Below are 20,566 nucleotides of genomic sequence, written 5' to 3'. Positions count from 1 at the left end.
GGCCCTCTGCTGTATAATCGCGGCAACAACAATTTATGCAACAGATGAACAAAAATGTTTGTGAAGTTTATTAATGAAATATTCATGGCTGGTGACAATTTGGTTGCCATTATACATTAGATCTGTGACGTATAATCGACGGGTCGTAAAAAATTGGACCATAGAAAATCACTCGGCAATTCTATTTGTCTTTTTCAAAATTGGTTTTGCCCTAAACTATATGCAAGTGAAACATTTTAAAATATTTGTGTCAATACGACGATAGTAACAAGGCTAAAAATCTGCCATTTTACACACAGAAGCTGGCAGGCATGTAATGCTCTGGAAGTGACCTTAAATGGTTAATCACTAATGATTATAAATGAATGCCATGGCAAATTGAGTGGTGACATGCGTCAAACTTTGTTTCTGTCCTTGCAGATGATGCGCCCCATGCTGGATCAGCCCAACGAACCTGTCAACGACCTCACCTACTACGACTGCCTTGACACCGTGCTGGAACGGTCGAGGGTGAGCATACTACATCGTGTCCAACCGATTTGGCGTGAAGGTGGCGATGTGCGCACCGAATGTTGCGTCAGTGTGAGCACATCAATATGAGCACTCAACTCTGCGCGGCACTGTGCCAAGCTCAATAAAAAATGTATTGCTGTACTAATTGGTGCATATTTGCAGGTTTAAGAAAAGCGCACACCTTACATGGGACATTGAAATAGACTAAGCATTAACCATCACATGACTTGTGTGTATTTCACTGTCCTGTCTAAGACGTGCACTTTTGTTAAACTGGCAGAAAAAGCTGCAGCCCGTACACACTGATGCATCCATTGCTGTTTACACAAAATCTTACAAAAGTCTCCTAAATTGTTATTTCAAGAATACGGCTCCTGGTTTGATCAATGCTCTCGTTTTGCACCGATGTTTTGCCAGAACAGTTGTGCATACCTGTAACTTCTGCATGACATCGTGGTATGTCACACTTTAACAGGGTTTAACAGCCTTTGTGAACAGTGCCAAACGATGGTCTGTGCAGAGCCTGGGTGATGCGATGACTGGTATAGCCAACCATGCCAAGCGTGGTGAGCATGAGCAGTTCAGCGAGAGTGTGCGGGAAGTGTCCAGTACCATCTGCACCCTGGTGGAGTCTTCTGCCCAGGTACGTGCATCACTTGGCAGCACTTGAGTGGTGGAGCACCTTTCACTCTCAGTACACAATTGTGTCCCTCTTCTAGAAGATGCACCGGATGAATCACACATTTTTTTTGTCTCTTTGGTGGCTGGGTGCCCGCTGGTTTGTACTTACCGTATAGACTCGTGCAAGGGCCACACTTTTTTATCATAATTTTGACCAGGTGTGGCCTTACACGGGACTGAACCTATTGGTGAAAATGGTGCCGACGAAGCCTTCCCTTGTGCACACCCCGGATTCCCGGATGTACTATTGCATAAGAGGTCAATGCGCAGCTCTCGCAATCTAGTAGCGGCACGCAGAAGTATGCAGCACGGGAAAATTCGCGAATGCGTGTGCGCGGCATTGGGCCACCGAATGCAATTGCTTTTCCGCTGGAGGTTTCTTTTTTCCAAATTTTGGGCTGCAGCCCTTACACAAGTCTATACGGTATGCAGTGGAATCTCGTTAATACGATTCTGCATAATACGTTTTTCAGGATAATACATTTGTTGTTCATTTCCCGGCCAATGTTTATAGGAGCAATGTATTTCGGATGATACGTTTTATTTTCCAGTTCCCGTGGAGATCGTATCAACAAGATTCCACTGCATTTAGTATTCACCATAGATCAAAGTCAACTCAGGATGAAGTATGGTGTAGCCATGTTCAGTGAATGCAGACAGGCAACTACCATGTATTCTATTGAAAGAGCAACACAAGGCCCATACACGAGTAAAAAGTGAACGGATATCTACATTTCAAATCAAGCATACTCTCCACCGTGGGTAGCCTGCACCTTTTATTTTCACGTTACTACCAAGCTGTAGCCACTGGCGTAAACACAAAGGTGAAGCCCTCCTAAGACGAATACCCAGGCCTCATGCCACACGTAAGGTTGTGGGATCAAAAATATGCCAGTGTTCTCACGTGAAACGTTCATGGTGTTAGAGGGATGTAGCGATGTGTGCAAGTAGTGCAGCCACACAAGTCTCGCTTCGCACATTTTGCAGTACAGTTGTTTTTCTGTAAAGGCTTCTGCAGAATAACTAATTGAGACAGTAAAACCACGTTAATTCAATCGTCCTTTATTTTGAAAATCGGATGATTCAGATTTATCCTTTGGTCCTGGCAGGCGTATGCAATAGTAGAACCTTGAAGGTACGATTCCATTTCATACGATTTCCAGGTGCCAACGTTCGTGATCGAGAACACATAAAATGACCCACTACAGTCACGTTTTTTTTTTTTTTTTTTTTACTGGCCAATACATTCTCTGAAAACAGCAACGTTCAGAACATTGCCAAACTGCGATTGTATGATACGTTTTTCCACTGCTAGATCCCATGTGAACAAGGCACAAGCCACACGCGATCGAGTGTAGTAGGCGCCCGCCACAGCAGCTCGACATGCGTCAGTGTCTCGTGCTTTGATGATTCGCGCAACGCTTCGCATTACATAGATGTCAGCTATGGTAAAGTCTACCAAATGTTTTGGTGGCTTCGAATCTGGCGTTTTCCCGGTTAGAATTTTTTCTCTCATGTTTTTTTCTTCAAAAAAATATGCACAAGGTTCTGCTGTATTTGACAACATCAAGCTCTCGTTAATTTGGACGTATTTGGCTGCACACTAGTTAATTCAGACGAAACTCGGAGCGTGCTGAGCGCGGACCGCCGCAAATGCGCGACATTAAAGAGCAAAAGCGGTGGTAGCGTCCACTCGAAACGTAGCGGCGCAGTCCGAATCCCCATTCATCAGCGGAAAACGACAGGAACGCCTGAACGCATTGTCGTTATTTGTTGTGTTTATTATGCGATCCTTCTGCAGCACCTCACAACCTTTGTTCATTTAGACTTTGCATGGGTGACACATGATAGTACAGCCAAGGACACACCATGAAATCAGCCATGCGGCTAACAAACCTTGATGCACTGCTGAGCGTACTGTGTGGACAGCGCTTTCATTCCATGCACATGTCCAAGTTTCCTGCATTTAATTGCTATATGTAGTGCATTATACGAGCGTAGATGCGGGAAAAGGTTCCTTACTGATTGATAAACAGGGTAAGGGGATCTCTTATAGTGTGTATGCGAGGGAATGCTCGACAAATCAGGTTTCGAGCGCTGCCTCGAGTACAGTGACCTTCTTGCAGGCGGCATACTTGGTGGGCGCATCAGACTCCTCCAGCATGGCGGGCAAGCCCGGTCTGGTAGACCTGTCACACTTTGCACGGGCTAGCCAGGCCATCCAGATGGCGTGCCAGCAGCTCTCCAACCCAGCCAGCAGCCAGCCACAGGTAAGGCCAATTCACCTGATAGGGTGACCTATCAAGGTCACCCCCCAACATAACATGAATGGATGGCAGCATGACTGTTGCAATGCCATGTATTTCAGCATCTGTGGCAGTTCTCAGCTCATGCGAGTACAGTAGGACCCCGTTGATGCATCTTTGAAGGGACCATGTAAAGAAAAAAAAGGAATGTAACAGCTGGGAAAGCATAACACTGAGGAAGGCCCAAGCCGGCACAGCAGTGTCAGAAACAGCTTTGAATGGCTGCCAGTTGTGGGTTCTTGGTGTCTCACAGGAGACCAACCACCGCGGGTTCGAGCTTAGCGAGCCACAGGGCCGCGTCAGCCGTCGCCTCCAGCACCGCTCGCGCGCGAGCTCAGAGGCCGCAAGGGGCTACAGAGCGACGCACGCAAAAACACAGTAAAGCCCTGAGTTGACGGAAACCGTTTACTGAAACCGTCGGCACCAGCACTGCACAAACGCCCGCACGGAGGGGAGCCAAAGGGGTCCCGCACCAGGGCGAAAATACAATAACAGGCGCCTATAGCACGTCGCGGCGAGAGCACAGGCTCAAGCTGGGACACGCCGCTAGGAAAAGTCCCAGCGGCTATGCTACTTGCTCTGGCGATAACCAATGGGTCAACTCTCGAGAGCACGGGCAATATCCTTCGGCTTAGGCTTTCGGCAAGTGCGGCTCGGCGGGGTACGACCTCGCGCGAGCACTAATGGCACCGCTCGTCGGCTTAGCGTCAGGAAAGGATCAGCACAAAGTACGTGCTCCCCGCACGGGCAAAGGCACCGTGCGCGAGCTCCAGTCCTAGTCACAAAGGTGTCGGCGGACGAGAGGAAAGCATGAACGTACCGTGCGCTGGTCCCGGAGAGAAGTCCACGCTTTGCCGCTAGCGGCCGACAACCGGCCGCGTCGTGACGTCAGCGCTCCGCCCTCACCGCCAACCGCCGCGTGCGCAGCGCCACCGCGGGAACCGGTTAGGCGGCGAAGGAGGCCAGCGGGGAACGATGGCGAGGGATGGCAGAGCAGGCGAAGCGAGCGCAATCATGCCGGCGCAACCCTCAATCCCCACACAGTACAGTTATTAGACGTCGCAGCACTCGTTTTGTGACCGGAGGCTGCGTGTGCGTGCGTGTAAATTAAGAGGCCCATGCTAAGTTCCGTGATAGTGGCCCTTCTATACTGCTTCACTGTAATATTTTACACATGCTTCGCCGCATAACAGACTGTATTACGGCGAAGGTGACTTTAAAGAACCGGCAACAGCCACAATTACATTGAGATACGCTTATCGGGACTGACGTTTGCATACTTCCAGCATTACGAGGTGGGGCCACTGGCAAGGCTTGACAAGCTTAACTGCGAGTATACATTTATTGTCTTCATAACAACTTGTGAGAGTGAATTTGCCTCTGCACCGCTAAATTTACGTAACTGCAGTGTTCAAATGCAACATAATATGCGGGAACATTACAGAATGGCAACATATCAAATGGGAACATTCAGTGAGCTTTAGTTCAAAACTGCGGATATGCAGCGTAGCAGCCGGGAAAATGCAACAGCGAGGAACGTATCAGCGGGGCTTCACTGTATTCGCTTTATGCTGAACAAATATTAAAGGACACACCCTTCTTCTTTGCCATTGCCTTCCGACTTTTTTATGCTGATTATGTTATGCCCCCCTGCCCTGATATTGCTTAGTCAACATTTTTTTGATGAAAACAAATTAAGCTTTATGGGCAGAGTTATGTTATTTATTTATTTACAGAATACCTGAGTCGCCTCGAAGGCATTATCGCAGGGGGGGGGGGGGGGCAGTTGAATAAAGATATGTTAACTAATTCACAGAAATAAACAATAAATACACAATACAAATTAACATCAAGGTGGAACATACAATGAGTTAACATTTTCAAGCGTAATAGAAAATTTAAACAAAGTTATGACAGTAATGCATTGTAACAAACACAGGCGCGAAAAAAAAGTTGTGATTATCAGACACTGAAACACATTCTTCCGGCAACAAATTCCAGTCTTTCACCGTATGTGGAAAGAATGATTCAGCAAAACGGTTCATATTGCAGCTGTATTCACGCACCTTCTTTGAGTGGTCGAGTCGATTCGAGACATAAGTTGGCTCCGATAGGTAGTTGTGGCTATGAATGCCTGTTTGATTGTAGAAGATACGGTGGAAGAACTTGAGTGTCATTTTTTTTCTTCTGGTGATTAACATTTCCCAGCCCAGCAATGCTTTTATTTCAATGACACTTTCGAACGGGTTGTAACTATTGGAGACAAAGCGGGCAGCCAGATTTTGAAGTTTTTCTATTACTTGAATTAAATAGTCCTGATATGGGTCCTAAATCATAGAGGGGTAAAATAAAGTGTTTCTTTAACATCTTTACTGGCAGATTTGAAATTTCTACGAATAAAAAACAACATTTTACTGGCCTTCGATATGGAATGCTGAATGTGTACGTTCCATTTAAGTTTCGTTGTGAAGTAAACGCCAAGGTAGCACTCTGAGACGCTTTTTATTGTTGTGTTTTGTGGGTTCTTAGTGTCTCACAGGAGACCAACCACCGCGGGTTCGAGCTTAGCGAGTCACAGGGCCGCGTCAGCCGTCGCCTCCAGCACCGTTCGCGCGCGAGCTCACAGGCCGCAAGGGGCTACCGAGCGACGCACGAAAAAACACAGTAAAGCCCTGAATTGACGGAAACCGTTTATTGAATCCGTCGGCACCAGCACTGCACAAACGCCCGCGTGGCGGGGAACCAAAGGGGTCCCGCACCAGGGCGAAAATACAATAACAGGCGCCTATAGCACGTCGCTGCGAGAGCACAGGCTCAAGCTGGGACATGCCTCTAGGAAAAGTCCCGGCGGCTATGCTACTTCCTCTGGCGATAACCAATGGGTCAACTCGCGAGAGCTCAGGCAATCTCCTTCGGCTTACGCTTTCGGCAAGTGCACTAGGCACCGCTCGTCGGCTTAGCGTCGGGAAAGGATCAGCACAAAGTACGCGCTCCCCGCACGGGCAAAGGCACCATGCGCGAGCTCATCCTAGTCACAAAGGTGTACGTCAAAGGTCCTAGTCACAAGCATGTACGTACCGTGCGCCGGTCCCGGAGATAAGAGAGCCACACTCCGCCGCTAGCAGCTAACGTGGCTGCGTAGTGATGTCAGCGCCCCGCCCTCACCGCAAACCACCGCGCCTAACCACCGCGTGCGCAGCGCCACCATGGGAACTGGCTAGGCGCGGGCGGGGTTTGCGAGGGACGGCAGAACAGGTGAAGCCCACGCAATGGCACCGGCGCCTCCCTCAATCCCCACCGTTTTCAACATTGTACTGTGTTTCAGGTTCAAATTTTTTATTTGAAAAGCGGACGTGATTACATTTACAGTATAGACCACTTATAACATAACCGCTTATAGTGCGGTCTTTTCAGACTCCCGTTAATTTTCCCATAGCACTCCATGTATACACGTATCGCTTATAGTGCAGTTGCGGGAAACAAAATACCGGTTACAGTGCGGCTGCCTCGGAGTACGGAAGTCAGCGGAGACGGTGAACGCTCCCCTCAAACGGGCATGCCAAGGAGTCCTCGAGGAAGAAAGAAAGACGAAGTGGAGGAGAAGGGCACGTGGTGCAAACGAACAGCCAGTGAGGCTGAAACCAGAATCTTGAGTGCATGTCGTGGAATATCACGGCGCGCATAGCGAGCGAGGGCCACGAAACTGCCAACGCCGGCCAATGCTCGCTTCATGATAACGGCAGTAAACGAAACTTCAGGGAGCGGGCGGCGCCGTCACAGCACGGTGAAGGGAGCACGCGGAGACCGTGGAATGTGAGGGAGGAAGGCAATCATCTTCAATCCTCCGAACCCTTACCACACCAATGAGCTTTGGGAGAGAGCCTCGGCCAGCTCCGACCTCGAAGATCAGCAACGGCTGATTGCGAGCACCCAGGACGCGGCCCGAGCTCGAGGCATTCTGGAATGAGGACGCCTTTTCAAAGCTGCATTTACATAATAAAGACGTTTATTCTCTCTCTCTTTCTCTCCTCGTAACAGAATTATGTTTTCTTGTACATTCAAATAATAGTCCAACGCCACCATGTCTGTAGGTTGTGGTTTAAGTCGTACTTTACCATTTTTCTGATGGATTTCACTGTGAGCAATTCAATTTTTGTTCTCTAACAACTTGCGCCATGCGGAGGGCCTGCGTGGTTGGGGTGGGCCGGGATGGTTGGGGATGATTTTCTCTGCCACGGACACTGACGCCGGATATTCTGTTACAAGGGGCCCTTAACGCTGTCACGTTAAAACTTTGGCCACCGACTCCCGACGAGACAGCTTTGGTTAGGCCTAGCTAGCTGGGGTGTCAAGCAGCATGCTGTTGCAGGAAGCTCGCCCTTGATACATGTTCATACCCGTAGACGAATACACAGTGATCCGGCACAAGATCACGCGCACACGCTGCACTGATGGCAGCGTGCGTGTTGTGGAGTTTGCAGACGATCAGTCGTCAACTACTACAAACACGTATAGCAAGTTTGTATGTGTGCGTGCTGGTAGGAACGCGGAAAGCTCACATGTCGGCAATGTTTCGAACTGATTAATTTGTGGAACACTCTTTAAAGTGACGGCGTCGTGAAGTCAAAATAGCACATCGGACATCTGGCCTTTGCAATGACATGCATCACGACGGGCGAACACAAAATGCACTCGCAGCCTCTGTGCGAGCGCTTCTGCTCTATTGCATGCACTCTGTGGTCCAATGTGGGCGCAAAGGCTTTTATTGGCACTTTAATATTGTTACAAGTGGGTTGGACTCAATCTTGTTAATAGTGAAAAATGTTCCACACCATAGTGCTGCATCAAAACTTTTTTCGTTCTGGTTCAGCAAAAACGGTTCAGTTATGCTTCAACTACGGAGCAAAAATGTGATGGTACAAATAAAAAAAAATATATTTGTTTGCATTACCTAAGAGTAATTATAGAAAGACAGCATCAATTTATTTTGTACAAAAATTTGAAAGTGCTCCAGTGCGGCATGGAAAGGCTAATAAAATGAGGAGGGAAAGGGGGGGGGGGGAATGCATGCTGTTCTTCAACTCGTAATTAGTTGCCAAAAAAAACCATGTCTTAGAAGCCTACCCTCGGAAGCCAACAGAAGCAATAGATCCAAATTAATACATCATTTCTGTTTCACCTACTTCAGTCTATGTTCCAGTGGGATCAAAAGCAACCACCCAACTGCGAAGTACTTTTATCATTTTAACAAATATATATGTAGGTCTCCCACCACCGGAGACCTGGTTGATGGTCGCCAATTTTAAAAGTTCATGAGTGTATAATAACTTGCCTGTCTGGTGAGGCGACACGTTGAAAACTGTGCTAACAGCACTGCCACTTCCAGGGTGACAGCAAGCTCATGTGTATACTGTTACGTAGGAAGATGCAGACAAAAACCTATATACAAGTATATTTACAAGCAAATACGCCGCACTTGGCCAAGAGGCAACATCCCGCGCAAGCCTCTAATCATCGTCGTCGTCTTCACACTGCTCGCCTCTTCGTCATCGCAAATACTGTTCTGTAGCAATATTATACAAATAAGGTAACCTAGTTGATGCACAACAGCAGGCAGTACATGAATAAAAAACTCGAACGAAAGTGGCAAGCCTGAACCAAAATCTTCTTTTTTTGTTGTTCCAGAGTTCTGATTGAGTTGAGCCTTAATTGCGCAGCAATGCTGCTTTTTTTTGTTCTTTTTTTTTTTTCTGCTGCTCAGTGTGGGTTTCAGATTGTGTTCCAAACCATATATTGTGTGGATTAGAGTTTCTTTATGTTAGCAGTTTAGCCAAGAAGAGGGAGTTGGAGGTAACAATTTTTTAAGCCTCTTTTTGTATGTTACATTCACATGCTTACAACCAACATAAATTATGAGTGATAAGGAGGAGTCCAAGGTATTTGTGTTCGATACCTTTAGTAGAAAGGAATTGTTGAAGGCATATAGGAAAAGAGAAGGAGTTTAACACCTAGGTAATGACATAGAGATAGTCTTACAGAATACCTCGATCGTTTAGAACAGGGGACGTAATAACGTTCTCAACATTTGTGAATAGTATTGTCTGTACCAAGTATCATCAACTGAAATATGGGAAAAAAGTGTTTCCTGTGAAGCAAACTGTGTCTCACTATCGTAAATCTTGTATAGGTGCCAAGAGCGTGGTTAACGGGATGTTTTATTCAAAATGTACTTGATTTGAAATATACTTGTACCTCGTAATAGTGACATTAGGTTGTGGTTCACGTTATGTAAGCCTGGGCATGCAGGTCATCAAAAGGCTGGCTATCGTAAAGACATAAAAAATAAACCCCTGCTACGAAGAAAGGTGAACAAAAAGAATGCTCAAAGGAAAAAGCCTGAGGAAATAAAACATTGCAAATTGCATGGTTTAAAGCTTGCATGTGGCTTGTTGGCCTATACAGTAGAAATTTTCAGCTACTTGAGGTAAACTTGCCAAAGTGTATGTGTTAGTTATTTGTGCTGTTTAATTCTGAAGGTGCAAACTTGTTAGAAGCACACGCAGGAACAATGGCAGAACACAAGTTGTCCATCCCAAGAACTTTTTTTTATTTTTGAGCAATGTCTGCAACCAGCAGATTAACTCCATCCTACACTGTCATTGTGCCATGAAACACTGCTTGTATGCTTTTGTCAGTAGGTCTTTTGTTTTGCCTTTTCATTCCTGTGCACCACAGATCTTGTCAGCAGCTACAGTGATCGCCAAGCACACATCGTCTCTCTGCAACGCTTGCCGAGTTGCCTCGTCTAAAACCACCAATCCTGTTGCGAAGCGCCACTTTGTCCAGTCAGCAAAGGATGTTGCAAGTGCCACGGCCAGCCTCGTCAAGGAAATCAAGGTCGGTGCTCTATCGTTTCATCAACTGCAGCATCAGCATTGTGACACATGGCTGCCTTGAGCACTGGTCCAACTGGGGCTTCTGATTGCTGGTACTTGTGCTATGCAAAAAGAAGAAGAAAAAATCTCTATTTTTACATTTCTGTCATCATAGTGGCCATGGAATTCCGCTGGCAAAGCACCAGGTGCGACATTCCAAAGTGGACAGATGCCTTTGTGCTGATATGTCGATGCCCTCCACCAAAAATTAAGCTTTGGATTTTTCAAAAGCAAACAGCTGCTAACATTCGGTTCAGTCTCATACGATCTGCAGTGTCCCTTCTTGCTTCAGCACGGCTGTTTCACTGCAGCAAAATTGCAAATTATTTTACGTTTAGTTATATAGTGCCTATCCTCTTAAAATTTAGCAAAAAATTATTTAAAGTGGCATTTTTTTTTTTCTGAAAATGATCTACACATTCTGGCATGTTTGTGAAAGCGAATGCATTATAATGGAGCCCTAACAGGGAAAAACATTTGCCTGCACTACAAAAGTTTACCTGAAAATTGTACAGACAGCGAAATTAATTTCTACCAGATTACATTACTCAAACTTCAAATCCTCTCGAGAAATAAATTCCCTCATTAATGCTACTGTGCACCATGTGGGATAATTAATTTTTTTTCTTGAAATCTGCACCCATTCTGCATTGTGTAGCCCACTTTTTTTCTTGAAATCTGCACCCATTCTGCATTGTGTAGCCCACTTAACTTTGAAGTCTGACAAAAATATTGCCATTTTTCAAGCCACAGCAAAGATGAGTGAAATCTCTTTTGAGCAGTTTTTTCGCGATATAAGCAAAGATTAAGTCCAAGCCCGTTTCTCCCTCGATCTATTCATTCAAAGTGCACAAAGACATCTATATTCACGACAGCTGTGTATTCTTCTGCATTTGGTGATGCTAATCATGGTAATTTGGCATACCCACTCCTAAGAAAAAATAATTAATAATTTATTATCAGCCTCACCCACTCATCACAGGGCTTTCCAAAAAGCCTCTGTTTCCTGAGAACTTTTGTGATATATTGGGTAGCTCTGAAGACAATGCTCATACAAAGGGTGCTCAATAGGCTCAGTGGAAATGCGCAAAATGCTTGTACTATAGTGTGGCAGCCTTTCAAGTCTTTCTGCAGATGAGGAAGTGAACAATTAGGATACACATGTCCCACCTTTTTGCCCTTTAGAATGTGTTTCATAGCTTCCAGATTTGATTTTTTTTGAGCACCATCTGATGGAAAACATGCTTATGATGCTTTAGACACAATGCAATCCTTAGTGCCATGTTAATCAAAGATTCAAGATGTAATTTTTGTAATCGGTTATTTCAAGTGTTTTTGTAGCACCCAATCATCACTGCAATCAATTCTGATCGTCACTTTGTTTTGCAATTTAGGACATAGCCTTCAAAATTGCACTCGCTGGATCACAGTGCACCTTCTCCCATCTGGCCAGGCTATTTTGTTCGGGAAACTATTGTTTCCCGAACAAAATACCAAGAGAAACAGATAGAAACAATATACCAAGAGAGAACAGTTACCAAGAGAAATCCTAGGGCAGCATTCAGACCAGCGAGTCATAGAGGTTATGCAACCAAGTTGGTCACGATCATTTCGGGTCAGTCACAAAACTGCTAAACCAATCGGGGGTGCAGGAACAGGACGTCAGTACAGTAGAACCTCGTTCATAAGTTTTAAAAAAGAACGCAAGAAACTAACCGGGAAAACGCACGTTCCGAAGTCGCTAAAAACTCAACTCTGGTAGACATCTACGTAATGCGAATCGTTGCGCAAATTGTTGCAGAACGAGACGCCAACCCCCAACTGATCTGGTGGGGCCCGAGGGGCCTGGAAAGTTTGCGCTCTTCGAATTCGGCCTGGGTCAGCAGCTTCTTCGAGTGTTGGCAAGTTTTGAGGGGCCCATTCACCCAGAAATGTTGCAGCACAAGACGCTGACGTGTGCCGAGCTTGTGGGCCTCAAGATGCGCGTTTTTGTTTTAATAAGGGTGTGCAAATACCGAATAGTAGATTTCAAATTGAATATCGAGTTGAATTGAGAAAAAAGAAGCTGATTATTGAATTGAACATCAAATAAAATTTATTACAAAGTTTAGTGCTTACAAATTTTGATCAAGAAAATGCAGTGGTGCACATTTGGGAGGCTACTCACATTAAGTAACAAAAATATTACTAGCTATCAGTAACTCAGATTTACCTAACAATCAAGATGTATAGTATGCTCTCTTATTAAATGGAACAGCAAATTAGTATTCCACCACTGATTCACTGTTGTTACTCAGTTTGTATATGAAGGTCTGAAAAATATTTACGTGTCAGTAGAATGTCTGTCAAATAGAAGCAAGTGCATTTTTCTCTCTGAAGCTGAAGAACTGGCGAACTTGTCTTAAATATCAATGTGGTTTTCAGTTTAATAGTAGGCCATACTGTGCTTAATGGCAATCTTCTATTGCTCAGAAAGATTTGCTTTCCATTTTTTTTTCCCAGGTAATGGGATGTCTTTTTCATCTTTATGGCAGGTTCTTTCTGAGGCTTATATTTAGCTCGTTAAGGCCAATATGTACGATGGACTAAAGTAGAAAATGTGCACGTGACGGCCGGTGCTGACGGTAAAGAGTTGTCAAATTGGGAGGCCCACGGCATGCTTGCACGACGCCCTCATCCCTTCCTCTTCCCCCCCCCCCCTTTTTTTTTTCCATCCACGTCCATCTGTTGCCCGTACCAATGCATCTGCAGCTGGCAGTCATCGCACTATAGTCACATGACAAGTTTTCGAGCCTGCCATCTAAATCCAAAACTAGCCTTATGACGGGTCGCTTGAAGCTACGATATGTGCCTACGAAAGGCATTCAGAACGAGCTTGGGGCTACCGTACGGTGTTCTGCAGAGATTGCAGCCGTGAAAAACAGTCATCCCGTACACTCGGTTTTGTTTGTGAGGCGGTTTGTTGGGGGTTTTCTGAGGGTCGTACGACCACTGTGAAAACATCTGCGTTCATTCGATACCAAACCGTAACTTTAGTCACCGACACCCGACAACACAGCTCCGATTAGGCCTAACGGGCTAGACAGTGCAGCAAATGGTGCGGCCGTGACGAAAATTTGCCGCAGGAGGATGTGAAAACGGGCCGCAAACGATCGTGGAAAGAAAGCTTGTCACTATTATGTTCCTACAGGTGACTCATCGGGGATCAGCCGCGAGATTATGTGCAGAGGTTAGATTGACGGGCCGTTGAAGCGGCGTTCGAGTACGCGGGCAGGCAACTACCACGAGCACACGTGCCATAGGGCCAAATTCTTCTATGTGCTCACATGTGGACAGAAAGCTCTGAACTGTGTGAATCTGCATGCGTGAACCCTCAACACTCGTATTCTTCTAGTGGCTAAGTGGCCCAATTTTCGCACATGCTTCCATGCTTTCCTTACGTGCTGTTTTTGTTGTTCCCTCTGTACGCGTAGCGTCAGTCATTTCAATTAGTCTGGTCTACGTGGTATGACTTTGTACCAATAGAGATTGCGCATGATGGGAACACCGCACACGTCAAGGCACCGACTGGTCATTCATGGCACATGCGGAATATTTGGAAAATCTAATACTAAATATTCAATTTGCAAATCAAATTATTTGAATGGTAATTATTCGATTTGAAATCAAATATTGGAGTATTTGTGCACCCTTAGTTTTAAGACAGCAATGGGAAACTTAAACGAAATTGAGCTGGTAGGCAATGCGATGGCGTCAGAGTGAAACATGACGCGCAGCCTGCAGAAGGGACCGGGGCACATCTAGGTTATTGCCTATTAAAAGCGTACAGTATGCTTCCTATGCCACTTGCGACAGATATGTGAAAATGCTTGGTACTGGAAAAGGAAACCGAGTGCGGGTGGCATTTTTACGTGACATGGGCAGGCGGTATTGTGGGAAAGCTGCTGTTGTGGGCACCTACTGCCCTCAATCGCGTGTGTCGCACACCTTTTCTTGTTTACATGGAATCTAGTGGGAGGGAAACGTATCTTATGATCGCGGTTTGGCAATATACCGAACATTTATGCTGAAAGATTGTGCTTTCCAGCAAAGTATCAACCGGTAAAAAAAAAGCATAAATGCATTGGGTCATATTCTGTTCTTGATCGCGAACGTTGGCCCGGGAAATCATACAAAACAGGATCGTATCAACGAGGCTGTACTGTATATGCTGACGCTCATTTTACGTGGCAATGGTGGTGCGAGCAGACGCAAATGGCACCAATCGCAAGAAATTTCATTGTGCTAATGGGTAGGTCGCGCTTGCCAGTGTGAATATCGGTTACTGTGAGTCACTCCTCTGAAGCCACTTGTGGTCAGTGATCAACATTTGTCGGTCACCAGTGTGAATGCAGCTGTGCGTGGTTGTACCACTGCAGGTGCTGGACCAGGACCCAAGCGATGCCAACAGGCAGCGGTGTGGAGAGGCTACTCGGCCACTGATCGAGGCCGTGGACAGCCTTACCACATTTGCCAGCTCCCCTGAATTTGCTGGTGTGCCTGCCAAGATCAGCCACAAGGTGTGTGCCTGTACTGTGCTTGCTCCACTGCTTAGTATCAGCTTGTATTGTGCACGACAGGGCTTGGTGAAAAAAAACATAGTTTACGAATAGCATATGCTGCTGTGAACATCTCAGCCAAGTTTTGCCACGGCGCGTGGAAGGCGTAAGCAGAGCGCGAAGTCACCTTTCTTTCAAATGCTCTCTTTTCAATGGACGCCATGTTCCTCACTCGTTTCTGGACGCTTTATTTTGTCATAAAGCATCCTGAAAGCGCAGCGGTTCTTGGCCAATAGCTGACATTAATCAAAAACGGGGTTTGGATCTGTTTGGATCAGTGCACTTCTTCCTAAGGTCCCTGTATTTTTCAAAGGTAGCGCAAACTCCACCTCTCCGCGCCGTTTCCTCCTCGCCCAGTGAGCGAAGTGCGCTTCCGCAACCGCCCGCTTCATATCGTATCGCATGCAGCGCGTCGAAGCGCTTGCTTAAAGCGCGACTGTTCTGGGCGAATTTTCACAAGGCTCTTCGTACGTGAGATTTCTACGTAAGATATGTATTACATTCAATTATTAGTAGAATCTGCATCGCTCAGACGAGGAAAACGAAAGGTAGAACAAGTTAAACGCAATCCTAAGCAGTCTTTACCACTGCTGATTGTTTCTCGGAATCGAATGGTGTTCTACTTACCTGACACATTTACGAAGACAAAGAGGTACATCAAACTATGCACACACAACACGGCGGGTACATTTATGTGCTAAATACCCTCAGCGTGTTTTTTTTTTTTAATTATTTCCGAAGTGCATCCGCGCACTTTTCTTTCCCCATCAGTTATATGCCTTGGTTCTCGTGTGTGCGCGCGCTTTCTGCGTTTTGCTCTTTAATTGTCGACTCTTTCATTATGCTCATTTTATTAGAAGTCATGCTGGTATTCATATTGCCAAAATGCGCCCTTTTGTTCGCCCCAGAGCATAAACCGGGTCTTTTTTTTTTTTTTTTTTTTTACTCAGTTGTTGGCTGATGGTGAACTCGCGAACGCACCCACCTTACCGCATTCATCACTAACTGGGTGACAACAGCGATCAGAAACCCCCTCAGTAATGACCTCCCTCGGTGGCAGTCAAATTTCTTTCTTCCGATACGGTGGAGCCATATCGCTCGCCGTTTGAGGTTTCATTTGCCACGAGGAACCGCAAAAAGCTTGCCCCCCTTGGCAATGCTATTCGAAAATCCAACAGCACAGCAAGTCGGCATCGTGCTGCAGCCGAGCGCGTCTTCAAAAATGTAAAAAGTCTACGCTCACTAATGGCGCCATTTTCCCGCGATAACGAAAGTCGCGTGGGTTATTCGTCACGTGTCAAGCCTCGTCCAATGGGTGAGCGGAAAATGCCGAAGAAGTCAGGAGAGGGGTAGAGGCAGGGAGGAAATTCTCCTTTCCTATTTGAACAATGGTTTGCGCTACCTTTGGAACATACAGGGACCTTACTTCTTCCTACAGTTACTGTGTATATTTATTGACGAAGTTTAATAAACAATCTGAAGTAAGTGAAAATCTGCTTCCGAGTTTTTATAATAATTAAATACTTCTGGAATAAGCCGACTATGGTTTCTCCCGCTCAGGCCGTGGCTGCCTGCGTAAGATTTCAACTTGGCCACCCTGCTTATCGGTGTCTTAGCGGTCTGGTCCCGCTAATTTCGACTAGCTTTGAACGCTCAACTAGCCTCAAACCACGTGAAACTCAGACCGCATGCATGGTTGACAGCGTGCGCTCCCACCTGGCCGCTACTGGTTAGACGCCTTGGCAGACTTATTGATGGCGCTTCAAAATGCAATGTTGGATGTGACTAATCTCCATCGGTCAAGCATCAGCACAGGTCATACTGGAGCATCGAGCACGAGCACGCACTCAAGCCTTGTCGTGCACAACACAAACACTGCACATACGTACTACAGTTGCATGTAGCTGCGCTCTGCTACATAGCGTAAATACCGCTAGTTTGATAAAAAGTGATTCAGGACCCCTTTAAAGGACTTGTCCAAAGCAAATGGGCACACACAGACACTATCATTTATAAACAGTGTTCCATCTCACCAACATTAAAGCTTTCCACACATAAGACTAATCTGATATTTGAACCATTCTTTGTAGTTTAAACACCTATTCTGTGCTATTTGTGTGTGCCTAGGTGCTTTGCCTGTATCTTTTATTGCACTTCAGTACTTTTGAACTTCTTTAGTACTACAGCCGAACCCGCTTACAGCTTAGTCCGCTTATAACGTGACCGCTTATTGTGCAGGACCGGCTGTAAAGCACGGTTTTCTGACTCCCGTTTACCCCCCTCATGTGTACCACTTATAGTGCAGTTGTAGACTCGAAATACCGGCTATAATGCGGCTTCTGTGGAAAAACCGATCCCGGACAAGCGCGGTAGTGAGTCTACGAGGTGCGCCAGCCGATGAAGAGAGGTGAGCGATGTGGGCGATGAGGAGGAGGGCGAGATGGGAAGCGAACTAACAAGGAACGAAAAACAAAAGTGCTGGCAGCACGATGCGGGTGCGTGGGGGTTGCTTAGGCGACAGAGAAGCCTTTGCTCGGCCGCTTATCAGCAGCATGCCCTCCACACTGAATGCATGCGCATTGTAGCTCTTTGGAAGTGAAGGAACCACTTCGACAACGAAAGTGAGGGCACAGAGGGCACGGGCAACACTCGAGTGACGGAAACGTAGTTTGCTGTCGTGGCCCGCAGATCGTGGCACGTGGATCAGTCCGAGAAATTTAAGGAGACACTTTACGACGTCCGAAATTTCTGTCCTTGTTCTAGATTAGTTCTGGGGAGTTGGTGGCAGTGTCACAGGGAAATTAGAATAAACGAGCAGTTCTAAAATTTAGCTGGCGACTTACTTTCCTTTATGTAGTTTCTGTTTTTTTTTCTCTCTTTTCTTTCTCTCTTACTTTGTCTGCTTCATACGAAGATAGTGGGTTCCCAGATATTGACCTTTCAACATTCGTAAATTTAAATGGATGCAACATCATCCTGGTCGCATGCTTTGATTCTCGTATACACGTGACTGTGACCGCTTATAGTGCAGATAATTGCGAATTTGGTGACTTACGCTATAAGCACGGTCTATGTTGTAGAACAATCCCAGATATAACGACCACATTTCAGCACATTTCCGATTTTCAGGCCCTGCTTATTGAAACTGCTTCCAGTTAAAACGAACCTTTTTTAGATCGCCATGCTGTTACAACAAACACTTCAAACTTGGTCATGCTAAAAAGAGGGCACACGCGAAGTACCAAAGCACAGAAGCGTGACCAAGTTCGGCACGTGGCAGCGTGCACCTCGGTGCACTCCAACCACGACAATGATACTGCCTTTGAGAAGAACGAGCGACTGCCACAGGCAGATTTGAAAGCCGCCTAGGAGGTCTCTCGCTTTCAAGGGACGCCTCCAGGGCAGAACAACATAATTAGCATGGCACGGGGCCTGCCGTGGTTTCAATGGGCATGTGTGCCGGTGCAGTCTCGGAGGCCACGACGGCAGCACTCTCTTTTTTTGCACAGTTGTCCTTAAGGCACCACGTGCATTACACCTATTCCAACAATTTGGAACAAACACTTATTGCCTTTCATCATGGGAATGACTACCACTCAAGCGTTGCTATCATCGCTGTCGGTATTCACATGGCCCGAGTCAGTTTAGAATGCGGCACCACGCACTGCCGCCACACAATGTTGCAAAGAGTCAGTGGTGACTACGCCATCATCAGGAGTTCACGGTTCGTCAGTGCTTCATTTCCATTTTTCGTGGAAGTTCGTAGTAAACGGTTCGATTGTACCTAAAGGGGTCAGGACGTGGTTGTCTAGCTATTCTCAGTTTATCACTGTGACTCAGAGCAAAGGGCCGGTACAGCTATACAGTCGAATCTGAATAATTCCAACTCGAAGGGGCCCAAAAATTTCTTCGAATTAAGAAAAGGACTTGTTCTTGAAGTATTCGTGCACCATAGCTCAATGCACGAATGATACAAGTAGTGAAATTTCGCGATGCACAAGCACACAGCAAGCGAGGACCACGAAACTGCCTACGCCAGCCAATGCTTACTTCCCGAAAACGACAGAAAATTAAGCTTTAGGACACGGGCTAAGCTGGCGCCAGGCCAGCACGGCGGTGGGTCAGCGTGGAAACAGTCACAGGTGAGGGAGTTACGAGGGAGTTGAGAGGGTGGGCGAGGGGAGCGGCGTTGTGAGGAGGGGCAGGAGGGAAGCGAATTTGTTTTCCCACCCGCTTGATGGATGGCACCAATTACCTCTGCCACCGAAACGGCGGAGTTCCCGAGGCTGGATTGAGCCTCCGCCGCATTCCTAGCATTCAAGGTCAACACCAGAAACTAGAGTAAGCAAAAAGGAGAAGGGTTCACTGCCATTTTCTCTGCGTGGCTGAGATGAAGGCATGCACACGCGTGTTCCGGCGAGACGCAGAAACGGCCACCTTGTCAAAGGGTAAAACTTCCGTCACGTTTCTTTTTTTTTTTTTTTCTTTGTGTGCGGAGTTGAAGGGTCTCTCCTAAGCTTTTCCTCTATGAGGGGTCAGACCAATGCTGGTCAAAGGCGCTGTTAAGAGTATTGTCGGAGTGCGGTATGTTCAAATTAACTGTTGCAAATGCTTGCGCATTCAAGTTACCGGGCGGTTTCGCCCATTGGAATACACGTAACTTTGACGGGACCACGGCATCAGTTCGGATAAACCAGAAGTTCTTATTAAGCGTGTTCGAAATAATGAGATTCGACTGTGCAGTCAGCACCTATATTAACCCGAAATTTCAAATTGAAATAGCTAGCTATAAGCCTTTCCCATCAACAGTGACCACTATTTTCACCTGACTGGTGTGATGACAAAAAATATGGGGTCACCGCTGTGTTGCCTGTTCCAAAACATTCCAAAACTTTGTGCGTGGTAGGCTGGACTCTTATTTGGGCACCCAATGGCGCAGTAAAGGTGCCACTGTTGCATTGTGCCTGCTATTGTTTCGCTCATGCAATAAAAACAGCACAAGCCAGAGAATGTCTGCAGGAACTGTCTCAAGCTGACCACCAAGACGCACATGCGAAAACCAAACCATTCGTATACCGTGCACGTTACCACGCAGGACACACTTCATTTCGTCACCAGTCAGTGTTGCCAGACTGCTGTACAATTCAACTGATATAAAAAAATTGTTATACAAATATTTTACTGTGCTCAAATTTTGCCAGTTCCTGTAGGACGTTTACAGTTTAATATGTAATACATAAATCAAGCTCAAAATTTGGTCTCGTAGCTCTTTTAACCACCATGCAATCGTATTTGCATGTTTTGTGCAGTGTGATTTTTTGGGTCTTGTGAAAAGGAATAGCAAGCACACATTTATATTTACTGTGCTTTGTTGGAAGCCACGTTGAAGAGTATGGCTGGTGTAGTTTAAGCAGAATGACATGTCATTTCCTTCATGTATTTCTGCCTTTTTATTGCAACCTGTTCAAAACGTGCACCAAATGAAACCTGGCTTCGTAAGTATCCCTTGTTGAACAGGACTTGTGCTCACGAA

General features: G+C 46.1%; 1 protein-coding gene across 5 annotated transcripts in view; it reads left to right on the top strand.

Moving 5' to 3' along the window:
• LOC119455349 (talin-2) overlaps window positions 1-20,566 on the top strand; it is a 324,493-nt gene that overhangs the window by 215,772 nt on the left and 88,155 nt on the right. For all 5 annotated transcript variants that reach the window (XM_049668712.1, XM_049668713.1, XM_037716732.2 and 2 more), the window contains exons 33-37: window positions 421-510; window positions 1,034-1,156; window positions 3,321-3,464; window positions 10,236-10,397; window positions 14,854-14,994. In XM_049668712.1, coding sequence (XP_049524669.1) covers window positions 421-510; window positions 1,034-1,156; window positions 3,321-3,464; window positions 10,236-10,397; window positions 14,854-14,994 — 660 coding nt within the window. The remainder of the gene's footprint in view (window positions 1-420; window positions 511-1,033; window positions 1,157-3,320; window positions 3,465-10,235; window positions 10,398-14,853; window positions 14,995-20,566) is intronic.

This window comes from Dermacentor silvarum, chromosome 6 (assembly GCF_013339745.2).
Source record: "Dermacentor silvarum isolate Dsil-2018 chromosome 6, BIME_Dsil_1.4, whole genome shotgun sequence".
Lineage (NCBI taxonomy): Eukaryota > Metazoa > Arthropoda > Arachnida > Ixodida > Ixodidae > Dermacentor > Dermacentor silvarum.
Note: the sequence above shows the minus strand (reverse complement) of the source record. Positions and strands in the feature narration are given on the sequence as shown.